Consider the following 12,507-nt stretch of genomic DNA (forward strand, 5'->3'; position numbering starts at 1 on the left):
CCTCAGAAGAAAAGTAGCAGAACATTTTGTTACATTATTTTTCATACAGTAACTCCTGTTATATTCATAGACAGAAAAAAGTTAGGACATCTTATTTTAAAAAAAATCTTTTTCAATAACGAGAATAGAACACAAAAATGAATTAAGGAAGCTAAAATTATAAATAGCTATAAAAGAGAAGTCTAATGCAAAATATTTACCTAAATTTGAATTTTATGCATTCAAGTTGTATTTTGTATACAGAACTTAATTGTAAAGCACAAATAACATTGAAATAAAAACATATATTCCCCCCTGGGCCCATTTTAGGTCTATTGATACTTGAAAACTTCAATTTTCTAAGATCTTTCTTTTGGCTATGTCAAATCTCCGTAAATAGGTCAAAACTTTCTGTAAAAACCACGGAATTAAAACCCTTTCAACTTTCTAGCAATAAGCTAAAATCGATAGACTAGAAAAAAAAATATTGTTCTGCAAAACATTAAAAACTGCTTTTGCCATCTGGACCAATTTTGCGTCTAAGGCTACCTTGATACCAAAATCTTCTAAGGTTTTTCTTTTATTAATTTAAAATAGATATCGCTCATAAGATTCCAAATTTTTCATCCATAGGGTCTTGGCTGTGAGCAAAATTATAAAAAAGTTCTGAATGCCTTCAAGAAAACAAACTTCAAGAGTCAAAGAACAAATTCTGCACAGAAAAAAAGCTTTTGGTATTCACTATTCATACTAGTAAACTTGGGACTAACAAAGTACTGGACCTTTAAATTGTTCTCACTAACAATTAAACAACTTAAATGGCTAAAACTAATAAAGCTGACTTTTCTCATGAACAATTAAAGCAAGATATTCTAATTTCTGATATACTCTTTTCATTTTAATTTAATTTGGGCCAATATTGGAAATCACTGGAAAAAATAGAAATAAGAAACATACAATCATATGAATACTGAAGATCCAAATATCGTTTTGAACAAAGGCTTAATTACAAGGAACGATAATTTCAACCTTAAATCCTCAAGATGCGACCATTATTGTAGAAAGCGAAGCAGCGATTGGTATCTTCCCACTACAATTCGCAACTGCAACTTCACCTGGATATTTTAAGAACTGGGAAAGAGAAGTCCATATTTAGTTGTAAGGTTAAGCCTCTTGCGCCAATACTCTATCCTAATAAGACTCTAAGCAAGACAAGTGAAAGTTTAGCAGCAGCATCTTACAATCCTGAGACTGATACAAGAAATCAATCTTTCTAAAAAAAAAAAAAAAAAAAAAAAAAAAAAAAAAAAAAAAAAAAAAAAAAAAAAAAAAAAAAAAAAAAAACACTGTAAGCCAAATACAATTCACAACTGCAACTTCACCTGGATATTTTTAGAACTGGGAAAGAGAAGTCCATATTTAGTTGTAAGTTTAAGCCTCTTGCGCCAATACTCTATCCTAATAAGACTCTAAGCAAGACTAGTGAAAGTTTAGCGGCACCATCTTAAAATCCTGAGACTAATATCAGAAATCAATCTTTCTCAAAAAAATAAAAAAAAATAAATAAATCACTGTACCGAAATATAGAGAAAACTTGACATGGAGTGGTACAACAATCTCATCATTCAAAAGCCAAATGTTCTCGTATGGTCTAATTAATCCCGTTGGGCCCCCAAGGATCTTCGAGGTTCTATCATTTTTGATAGGATTATTTCCGATTAAACCTAGTCTTGATAAATATTTTGAACTGACGATTTTAATGGTTATTTTCCAAGGGTATTTTAAATTTTTCGTAAGACATGGAATTAAAAAAAATTAAGCATTCTCTCCCTTCATAACGCAAATGAGAAAATTATGCAAACTATGTTCTATGTCTAAAAACTAATTAATTAACTGGAAGAAGTCCTGCATGACTGACGAGCCCTGAGCACCTATGACTCTAAAATTACAAAAACAAACAATGTTGAAGCTGAGTCAATAGCAACAGAATATTGGAAGAAGGCTTTATAGAACAGAAATTACGAGATCTAGTGACCTTTTCAGGAGCTGGAATGGTAACATGGTAACAAAATAATACATATATTAAAGTCAAATTTACAACTCCCAGGTAGAGACAACACATTAGTAGCAGAAACCAAAAGAATCAAAACAAAAAGAAAAATAATAATAACTAAATCATAAACATATGACATTAAAATATACAACTCTTATCTACATGCAATGCAGCAGTAACTGGTATGAAGGATGGTTAGCTGTCTTTGCATTATGTTTTTATTCATTAAAAAACAGTTTCTTTGGGGCCAGCTACTCCAAACCTCTGAACAATCCTAAAATTTTGTATCCATTGAGGAAATTGAAGCAGATATTTAGCAAGCCTGAAGAAAAAGGAGTAAACTATTCTGTTATCACATTTGGTAAAATATTTCCCAAAAATGACAACATACAGAATGTGGGGAAGGGTAAATGAATTAAAAAGAGGTGCAAGGATATGTCAATTGAAGCACAATTTCACAGAAACTATGGATGAATAGGCATAGGCAATTCTACAAAAAGCTTGAGTCATCAGAAGTTGTCAAGTGCAAGAGAGAGATAGAGAGAGAGAGAGAGAGAGAGAGAGAGAGAGAGAGAGAGAGAGAGAGAGAGAGAGAGAGAAAGAGAGTTGGACTGATTGGAAGGCCAAAATATGTGATATTTTCTACTGGCTGAACTATAGAGGAACCAAGAGCTATTGATGGAACAGGGATGCTTTTACACCAGTTGAAATCTAGGAGCCTGTATTTCCCTGTGTCAAATTCAAGACCAAAATATAGGTAATCATCTTGCAGATTCAAAAATTTCAGAAAGTTGTTCTATAGTGCAGCTGATATTAAAGGTATCATCAGTATATGACACACGAGAAGCATTATGCCATTGAAAATGCAGGAAAATGGAAACCATTAAGTCCGTTAAAAAAATTTCTTGAAATTTCTTTTAAACTTGCTTCAGAAATTTGACAAGCAACCCTATGAGTATCCTCAATGAAATTGGAGATGAGGCCTTGGACTTAGACATACCAGTAAACCCCTCTAAATGCATGATAATGCCAATTTGTTTCCACAAATCCTTACCCTTTTTTCTTGATCCTATCCCACCTGAAATTTCTGGGTTCTCATTTAAACTACTTTGCATCACAACTTCTTCACATTTAAAGTGGGATATCCATATTAAAGACGTCATCCGTAGAGCTAATGTGTCTATCGCCCTCCTTAAGCTTGGAAATAAATTTAGCATCCCCCTTCCCACTCCTTAAGGATTTACACATCTTATGTCTGCCTGCATCTCCAATATGCTAATCCAGTTTGGCACCCTGGTATCTCTTGCATAGAATTGGAAAAAAACTGAATCAATCCAAAAAAGAATCTTGCAAATAATTTTCAAAGAAGGCAGGGTGCCATACTCTCTGCTCCCAGCTTAACCCTTGGGTGCAGGGGATTTACTTGTGCCTCTGTTTTGCAAAAGAAATGCAATAAAAAACCCTCAGATGGCAAGTATTCCCTCATCCAGATTACAGCCGCCTCAAGCTGTTTCTGAGCCCATCCCTATTTTGCCCCCCCCCCCTTTGCTGCTTTACTTCCAGATATGAAAAAACTTTTGTTCCCTTCATCACAGAAAAAATGAATAAAATATCCCACTAGTTTCCCTCTTTTTTTTATTGGCTGATGATACTGCCTAGGTTGTTGCACTTATTTGCTTATTAGTTTTTATTTTTTCAAATGAATTATTATAGTTTAGTTACTGACTCATAAACGATTATTCATTATGATTTTTTCTTTTCGTTGTTGTTTTTTGCATTTTTGCTAGTTTTAGTACAACCATCTGATTTGTAGACTAAAAAGTCCAAATTTAGCCCTTTGTGGGTCTGTGATAGATTTTTTTGAAATAAATATTTATTTTATCTAAGCTGGATATAATAGGTTGGAGATGTTCCAGTGTTGTGAGATTGTACATATTTTTTGTTCTGTCATAAACTCTGTATTCTGTCCCTATTCCTTAAAGGAGAATTCTGCTTGCATGGCACCATAGTGCCATCAGTGTGGCCCTTTGACAAGTTTGTCTAACTGGAACCATGGCTGTGAATGGCATTGCAGGGTGACTGTGAGGTGTGTCATCCCTTGGGGATATTAAAACCTAGTAAACATTACAGTATTTGCAAAAGATTCTGATTGAAGGATAATTCTTCTAGGTTTTATTTGTTTTGATATGGTTTTTATGGGCTCAAAAACATCTTCCTAGCAAAGTTGTCTATTATGGGCTGCCTCTCCATAGCAGTATATTTTGTGTAAGCGTGAATACATAATGATTTTGAAGTAATAGGCTTGAGATTACTTGAGGAAGAATTGAACTCTTGCTGATAGAAGAGCATCACCAAGTGTGTAAAAGTATATTGTGACCAAGATGGGCCCAGAATTGCACAAAGCCTCCATTCAACTGAAGCTCCCAGGGACTTCTTGCTGTCCAGTTCTAAGCCAGCTGGAGTTACAGGTTGATGATACTGGTTTGTCATCAACTGAAAGTTCATCAGTATCATCAACTGAAGTTGATGATACTGGTTTGTCCCACTCCATCTTCCATAACTTGCTCCTCTAATTTCACTCAACACCAATCTTGAAGCTTTCAACTGATTGATACAGTAGATTTGCTGGGTGAATTCCACAGTGGAAAGACATAATTGTAGAAGAAGTTGAACTCCTCATGCTTTCTGCTAAATTTTTTATGCAGTTTTACAGGGTTTCTTTGAGCTCCCATGTATTCACTGTGATTCAAATGGGCTTAATGGTGTAACTGGTCATCACCTTAAATGCAAGGAAGACATCTCATCTCTTTCTACAGTACATTAGGGTAGGCAATTGAAGCTTTTCTAGTTGTTGCTTCCAGGAGATTTGTTGTTTGGCAAAGGGGAGCTTTGTTACTCCATCCTGGACCTTCCCAAGTATCATCATGTCACACTTAAAGTGCTTGGTGGCAACAAACATGCCAAACTCAAAATGGGGGCAAGCAAGGGCTGCATAAAGCTTCTGGATAACTTTCAGTTGGAAACTTGTCACTGAATGCTTGATCAAACAAAGAACCTTGTTTGCCTTAGCTGCTTGGTTCTGACAGTGACTATGAAATTTAAGCTTATTGTCAATGATTACCCCAAGATCACACTCTTTCTTGACATTCTGAATGGGCATGCCAGCACCTGTAAGAGTCAACCATGTGAAAACTATAGCAGGGATTGTTTGGACCAAGATGCTGGACTTTGCATGGATTGAACAAGAGCATCTAGGTTATTGCCCACAGACAGAGCTTGTTGACATCTTCTTATAGAGAAGAGCAATATTCAGTTGAGGCTGCTGGCCCAAAGAGTTTGGAATCATCTGCATAAAGTTCCAAGCCATTCTTGACCACCCCAGGAGTGTCATTTAAATAAAAGTTAAACAGTGTTGGGCCTAGTTTGGTCCCTTGGGATGCAACTCTTAATATGAACTGGTATTGAGTAGATGAGGTCACCTCTTTCATCATATACATGAACAATCTGGATTTTATCAGATAGGAGGCTATGGATTCACTAGGCAACATCATTGTCTATCTGATATACTGACACCTTGATCATCAGGTAGTGGTGAGACATTTTATCAAAGGCCTTAGCTTGATCTAGTAGGAACACATTGACTGGAAAACCCTGCTCAAGCAAATCAGTTAAAGATTCATAGGGTGGTACTAGATTTGTTTTGATAGATATCCCTTTCCTGAAGCCATGTTGTCCACCAGAAAGAATACCATTCTTGGTCATATGCACTATAATTGTGTCACAGACTATCACTTTGATAAGTTTGGCCACAGTCAAGGTCAGGCTAATGAGTCAATAGTTCTCAGACTGGGTTCTAGATCCTTTCTTTAATTTTGGAGTATTTATGGCTGTCCACCAATCTGCAGGTAGGCTAGTAGTCTGAAGAGAAAGCTTGAACAGTGAACAGAGTGGCTTGGCTACTATATCTGTAAGTTCTTTAAGGAGCCTGGGATGTATACTGTTTAGGCCTTGAGCTTTGTCAGGGTATAATTTATTCAGCCTTTTTTAAATTCTGTCCATTGTGTCACAATTTTTTGGACTGGGAGCTTGACTACCCTGGGAGCAGGGTACTGTGGCTGATCGGGGGGGTCCAATATGTAATGTCCTCCTTATCTTCCAGCTTTTTTCTTTCAGGATTGAGCAGGAATGAAATAGTTTGTCTACTCTTATCTTTAGCAGATATGTATCTTCAGAACCTCTTTGGGTTGTCTTTGATGTTCAATACCAAGTTATCTTCATAGTCAGCAATGAAGTGTCTAGTCAGTTGCCATAGTTTTTCCTTGCTCTTGTAAAATGATCCCAGTGGTGTGCATTTGCATTTCTTATGCTTTGAAAAATCCTTCTTCTTACTGTTCACAACCATTTTAATAGGCTGCTTCAGGTATGGTAGCGTTTTTGGTGTCTTCAGGAATGAACTTGAAGTGCATGTCCTCTCAGCTTGGAGCATAGTTCTCAAAGTAGCTCAATATCTCCCTTGACAATCACTTGGTCCCATTCTACTACCTGTAATATCTCCCTGATTTTGCAGTAGTTAGTGTAAGCTTGTTTGTTGACTAAGCAGCAAGTTATGGCAGATATGGTCACTGGCACCAATGAGAGGGAGGTACTCAGTGCTCAATAACAATTCTTGGTTTTTAGTGATTTTTAAATCTAGCAGGGATAGTGTCTGGTTATTCTTATACTGGGTTGGTTGGTCTATTAGCAACCAGGTCTGGCACTTGGTACCAGACCTGGAGAATAACAGCTTAGTCTCTTCTTGCACCCCCAAAAAAGCTAACCTTCTGAATCAGCAGTTTGCATCAGTGTTTTCTAAGGATGACCTCCAATCAACCCTCCCACCATCAGAACAGGCTCACATAAGTAACCAAATAGCTTAAGGAGCTCCATGCCAACAAATCAACTGGACATGATGGTCTGAGTCCACAACTGCTGAAAGAACTAAGCCCTGCTATTCCAGTGCCCCTGGTGAAATTATTTAACTGGTTGCTAACACAAGGAAAGCTTCCAAGGGATTGGAAGAAGGCAATAGTCATCCCAATTCATAAGAAGGATAGCAAAACTTCAGCAGAAAACTATAGACCTATCAGCCTTACCTGTGTGGCATGCAAGGTCATGGAGAGAATTGTCAACAAATGCATCATTAACCATCTTGAGGCTAATAAGGAGCAGCCAGCATGGTTTTTGTTCTAAGAGATCAGTGGATAAAACCTTCTTGAGTCTTACAGTCTTGTAACCGACCTACTAGAAAAAGGAGTACCAGTGGATATAATCCTGCTGGATCTAGCCAAAGGTTTCCACAAAGTTTGTCACCACTACCTCATTCACAGGCTATGCACCCTTTCTCTTAATCCAAAAGTGATCAGTTGGATTAAGGATTTTCTGAGGGAAAGAACACAGCAAGTGAAAGTGACAACAGGACCAAACAGTCACGCACTCTCTGATGAAGTCAAAGTCAAGCAGGGTCCCCCAGGGCAGTGTCCTAGGCCCTACCCTGCTCAATACATACATAAATGAGCTAGCCCCTATCACCAGTAACAAAACCACTCTCTATGTGGATGATTCAAGACTCATAGGATGAACTCATTCATGATTCAACACTGATTGCCGGTATGGAAAACAAGCCCTACAGTGAACGGCTGAGGGAACTCAACCACCCCTCTTTAATCTACAGGTGGAAACATGGGGAAATGATCCAGGCACATAAACTCCTCTCTACCAATCAAGAAAAGGAGCTCCTGGAGATTGACCCCTCCCACATAACATGAGGACACCCAAAACAAATCTGCAAACTTCATGCAAGGACTGGAGCAAGATACAGCTTCTTCTCAGACCAGATTGTGAACCTCTGGAACAACCTCAAGGAGAACATTGTTTCTGCTGAATCAACAGATGTATTCAAATGCTGTCAGGATGCTGAGTGGAGTGACAAACTGTTGAGATTTGACTGGGTTGTAACAGAATCTAATCAACCATGCATGCAACTGTCATCACAAGGAGTGATTCAACAGGATCAAAAGTCCTTATTTCACTCCAAGCTGTGATTTAAGGTAATTACATTATATAGGCTATTGCTAACCAAATATTCAACAAATGGTTTACTGACAAAAGAGCATTGTTGATAACCCAAGCCCTCAACCTATTTGACATCCAGTAGATTCAGATCTTTAAGAAGAATTAAGTCCTGATTATTATGATTGGATGCTTGTTCAGCCAACTTGATTAGAACTTGGTAAGATGCAAGAACACCAAGCACTTCTATATATGCAACCTATCAGTAATGGTTTACCCTCATTAATAATACTGACAACTTAAAATTCCAGAGTTTACCCAGAGAGAATGGCTTCTGCTGTAAACGCTGATTTTTCTATACATTAAAGCTGCTTTTTATTGTTGGGAACTTAAAAAAAAATTCTAAAATTTAGTCACTTGGCCACACAGATATAAATAGAAATGGATTCAAGTCTACTAGCCTACTTAAATATGCTGTGCAGCACAATGTGTCTTGAAATTTGATGGAAGCTAGGCTGTGATAATTTAAAAGTATGACATAGGGCCTACCCCATATTTGTAACTTTTTAGGAGAACCAAAAAACAGAAAGAAGTTTTCCAATTGGGGTGGCTCTGAAGAACAACACTAATGGAGAAAAAGGGTTCATATTCTAAACCAAATTGTATGCTTTTTCAGTGTTGTAAAAACCTATACACCTCATATACACATAGTTATAATAAGTAGGCCTAATATAATGTAGTTTACTGTTTAATATAGGCCTACAACATAATATATTAAAGTGAGTTGTACAACTGATGATACTTAAATTATATTGTAAAATTTGCCTTCTAGTAGCCTACTTAATGCTTTATTTAAAAGCAACATGAACTGAACATTACCAATGCCTTAAAAAAGAGACATAACAGGAAAAAAAGCAGTGTCATTCAAAGGCCAAATTCTTGTCGTTTTTTAAGCACTGACAATGTCCTGTTTGAATTGTATTTATTGATGTTGGGTAAACTTTTTGCTTAATTGTCACATTATTGGGTGCTTTCTTAAAGAAGTTTAGCTATTTTTATCTGGTCTATTGGACTTATTTCTTTGTTAGTTTTTCTTATAACTTGAACTTCTATTTATTTTTAAAAACAGTCTTTATTGGCAGTTTGGACACTTTACATTGTCATTAGGCCTGCTAGCCAGCTTTGTGTTGGTAGTTGCTGGGTCCAATTTCTGTTTCTTATGCATGAATCCTGTTTTATTGTTTCAATAATTGACTAGAAGGACTCCTATAGGGACAGATAATGTAAAGAAATTTCTGCCTAGATTACTCTAGTGTACACATATAGTGGAGTTGGAGTCAAAATGTGTTGGCTACAATTAGTCTACATACGCTGTATTAAGTAAGCCTAGCCTACTAAGAACTGTTTTCTCAACATGTTTACTTGTCAATAGCCTTAATTCCAGACTTTTTCATGGAGAAAAATCATTAAATAGACGTTGACGTTGACGTTAACTCCCCTCTTGCTGTTCAGCCTAGAGGACGTTCTATGGCAAGTCGATTCTCACTTCTTAATAAATAGTAGGAGGAAATCGTATTTCCTGAAACTTTAATTCAAATGTCCTTTAATCTTGCAATTCTTGTCAGAAACTGTATGACAAGGCTAACTATCATACAATTTTCTTCTTCACTATCAAATCCTCCTAATAACATATATAGGTTCGACTGCACTTTCTTCTGTCTGAAAAATTCGGTTATTTCACGTCTTTCTTGTTCGCTTTCACGGCAAATTATCATCAAGTGTTCTATAGTTTCTGATGCACCACACTTAGGACATTCCTCACTCTGTCCCAAAAATTTTGTTTTGTAACAACCAACTCCAGCATGGTGTGATCGGAGTCGAAATAGTTTCTTTGCTTCATATCTAGTGAGTCCTTTATACACCTTCGTTTCTATATTTCTCTGTTTTTTCATAGTCACAAAAAGATTCCCAGTCAAATCTCTATTCGCTTTAAAACCCTGACGATCAATCTCTTTAATCACTTTATCAAATATCATAACTTCGTAAGGAGTGTCCATGTCGGTTACAAGTGTTCCTGACTCAACTGCGGATTTGGCCTTCAAATCTGCTATTTCATTTCCAGAGATCCCAATGTGGGCGGGAATCCACTGAATAACTACTTTCTTCTTTTTTAATATGTCTTGTAGTTTAATGTAACATATAAGGACATCTCTATTTGGTTTTGCCATAGTATTAGCATTTACAACTGCTTGAATAGCACTTTTTGAATCAGAGCAAATGATAACCTTGTCCTCTTCAACAGATTCCTCAATGAACATCAGCACCTTCTTAATGGCGTACACTTCTGCCAGGAATACACTGCTCTCTGGAGGTAATTTGAATTTTTTGGACACATTTTTGAAAGGGCACCAAAACGCTGCTCCTACATGCTTCATTTCATCTACTTTTGATCCGTCAGTGAATAATGGAAGGTATCCCTTGTACTCTTTTTCCATCATCATGCAGAATGCCAAGTCCACTGGAGTATCTTGGTCCATATTGAATTCTAATCTTGAACTGATCCTGTTTTCCTCCCATGGTGGAGGGACACCTATTTCACCAACTCTTAACATTTTGGAAAGTACTATATCAATTCCATAACTTTTACAAATTTCTAATGCTGCTTCAAGACAATTGGATTGATTTCTTGCTTTAGATGTGTTGGCAGTTGCTTGGCGACCAGGTTTGAGGATTTTTGACTTAACTGGGTGGTTATTTTCTAAAGACCAAATCCTCTGTACATATTTTAAAAATCTGATCTTTCTTCGTGTTTCCAGGTCTGCTAGACCACTTTCTGATAGAAGGAAACTAACAGGTGTTGTTTTTCTTGCTCCAAATGCAATTCTTATGGCTGAGTTTTGGATTACATCTAATCTTGCAATGGTTGAGTGACAAGCTGTGCCATAAATTGTTGAGCAATACTCCATTTTAGGCAATACATATTTGATATAATACTGGATCAAAAGTTCTGCTGGTAATCCTCTAGCCATATAGGCCAAACTCTTCATAACATTGAGTCTTTTCAAACATGTATATTTAAGATACATCACATGGGGTTTCCAGGTAAGTTTATTGTCAACCACTACACCTAGTATTTTTGCTTCACTAACATATTCAACTGGGTGGCCACTTAAGTACAGATCCGGAAGGGTTCCAATTTTTTTCCTAGTGATAACAATTGCCTTCGTCTTTGTTGCAGAAAACTTTAAGTCAGCTTCTTTGGACCATTTTTCTAATTTTGCAATGACCTGGGTTATTAGGGTCTTTATATGGTAGGTGTCACGCGCCATGACCCACGCAGTATTGTCATCTGCAAAAATAGCTCCTCCATCATCCTTCATGTTGATAGGAATATCATATGATCCTATGTTGTACATGTCAGGCCCCAATGCTGATCCTTGAGGGATTCCTCTTTCAGGAAACACTGTTATATTTGAAATTGTTCCACCAACTCGCACTTTAACTTTTCTTCCTATTAAATAATCATTTAAAAATGCTAACATTTGGCCTTTTATGCCAGCTGTTACTAGGCCTCCAACCATTTTTCTATGAAGCATATTATCAAAAGCGCCTTCAATGTCAATTAAAATCGCTGCTAAAATCCACCCATTTTGCAAAGCATACAATGCCTCCTGTTTGAGGCACATAAGACTGTCTTCTGCATTTCTATTTTTTCTGAAACCACACTGAATGTCTTTCAAAATTTTCTTCTGTTGTGTCACAGCTTCCAGTCTCTTCTTCACCATCCTTTCCATAACTTTCCCCAAAACAGGGAGAAGGGTAATGTATCTATAGTTTTCAATCTTTGATAAGTCTTTACCAGGCTTTGGTAGCATTACTGCTTCACCATACTTCCAAACATCAGGAAATTTTCCCTCCCTCCATATACCATTGATTAATTCTAGCAGTACATTGATCCACAATTTGGGGAGCGACTTCACGAACTGTGGCAAAATTTCGTCTGGTCCAGGAGATGTATCAGGAAGCTTATTAATTACATTCATTAATTCCTGTTCAATGAATGGTCTATTGTATGGTTCGTTTTGTCCTTGTGTTCCAAGGTCACTTACATTTGTGTCCATATTGGTCTTCTTCTGTATATCCGGATCTCCCCGGCCAACGGTAGAGCTCATGAATTTGGCAGCTGCATCAGCTTTTTCATCATCAGTCACAAGAAGCTTATTATCAGATGCAATAGGTGGGTTGCTCCGGCCTGAAGTTGCTCTGTTATTCATCTTTTTCATAAACTCATATACTTTGGATGTTGGTTTTCGAAAGTCAAGTTTGTTTATAAAGTTATTCTATGATTTTTTCTCGGCTTCAAGTACTGTTTTTCGAAATATAGCATAAGCTCTGTTCTTTTCAATAAGGCTATGAAGATTTCTCAC

General features: G+C 36.9%; 2 protein-coding genes across 10 annotated transcripts in view; both read right to left on the reverse strand.

Annotated features, from left to right (window-relative positions):
• LOC136040837 (uncharacterized) overlaps window positions 1–12,507 on the reverse strand; it is a 47,870-nt gene that overhangs the window by 26,786 nt on the left and 8,577 nt on the right. For 5 of the 9 annotated variants that reach the window (XR_010620901.1, XR_010620900.1, XM_065725183.1 and 2 more), the window contains exon 1: window positions 9,503–9,559. The exons of 1 other annotated variant lie outside the window; for it this stretch is intronic. The gene's annotated coding sequence lies outside the window, so the exon portion shown is untranslated. Of the gene's footprint in view, window positions 1–936; window positions 1,111–8,959; window positions 9,189–9,502; window positions 9,560–12,507 lie in introns of those variants that run through there. 3 more of the 9 variants (XM_065725184.1, XM_065725185.1, XM_065725187.1) reach the window with 3 other exon arrangements.
• On the reverse strand, window positions 9,673–10,515 carry LOC136040696 (uncharacterized). The gene has a single exon (XM_065724995.1). The coding sequence runs from the start codon at window positions 10,513–10,515 to the stop codon at window positions 9,673–9,675; it is 843 nt and encodes a 280-aa protein (XP_065581067.1).

Source organism: Artemia franciscana, chromosome 21, assembly GCF_032884065.1.
Source record: "Artemia franciscana chromosome 21, ASM3288406v1, whole genome shotgun sequence".
Lineage (NCBI taxonomy): Eukaryota > Metazoa > Arthropoda > Branchiopoda > Anostraca > Artemiidae > Artemia > Artemia franciscana.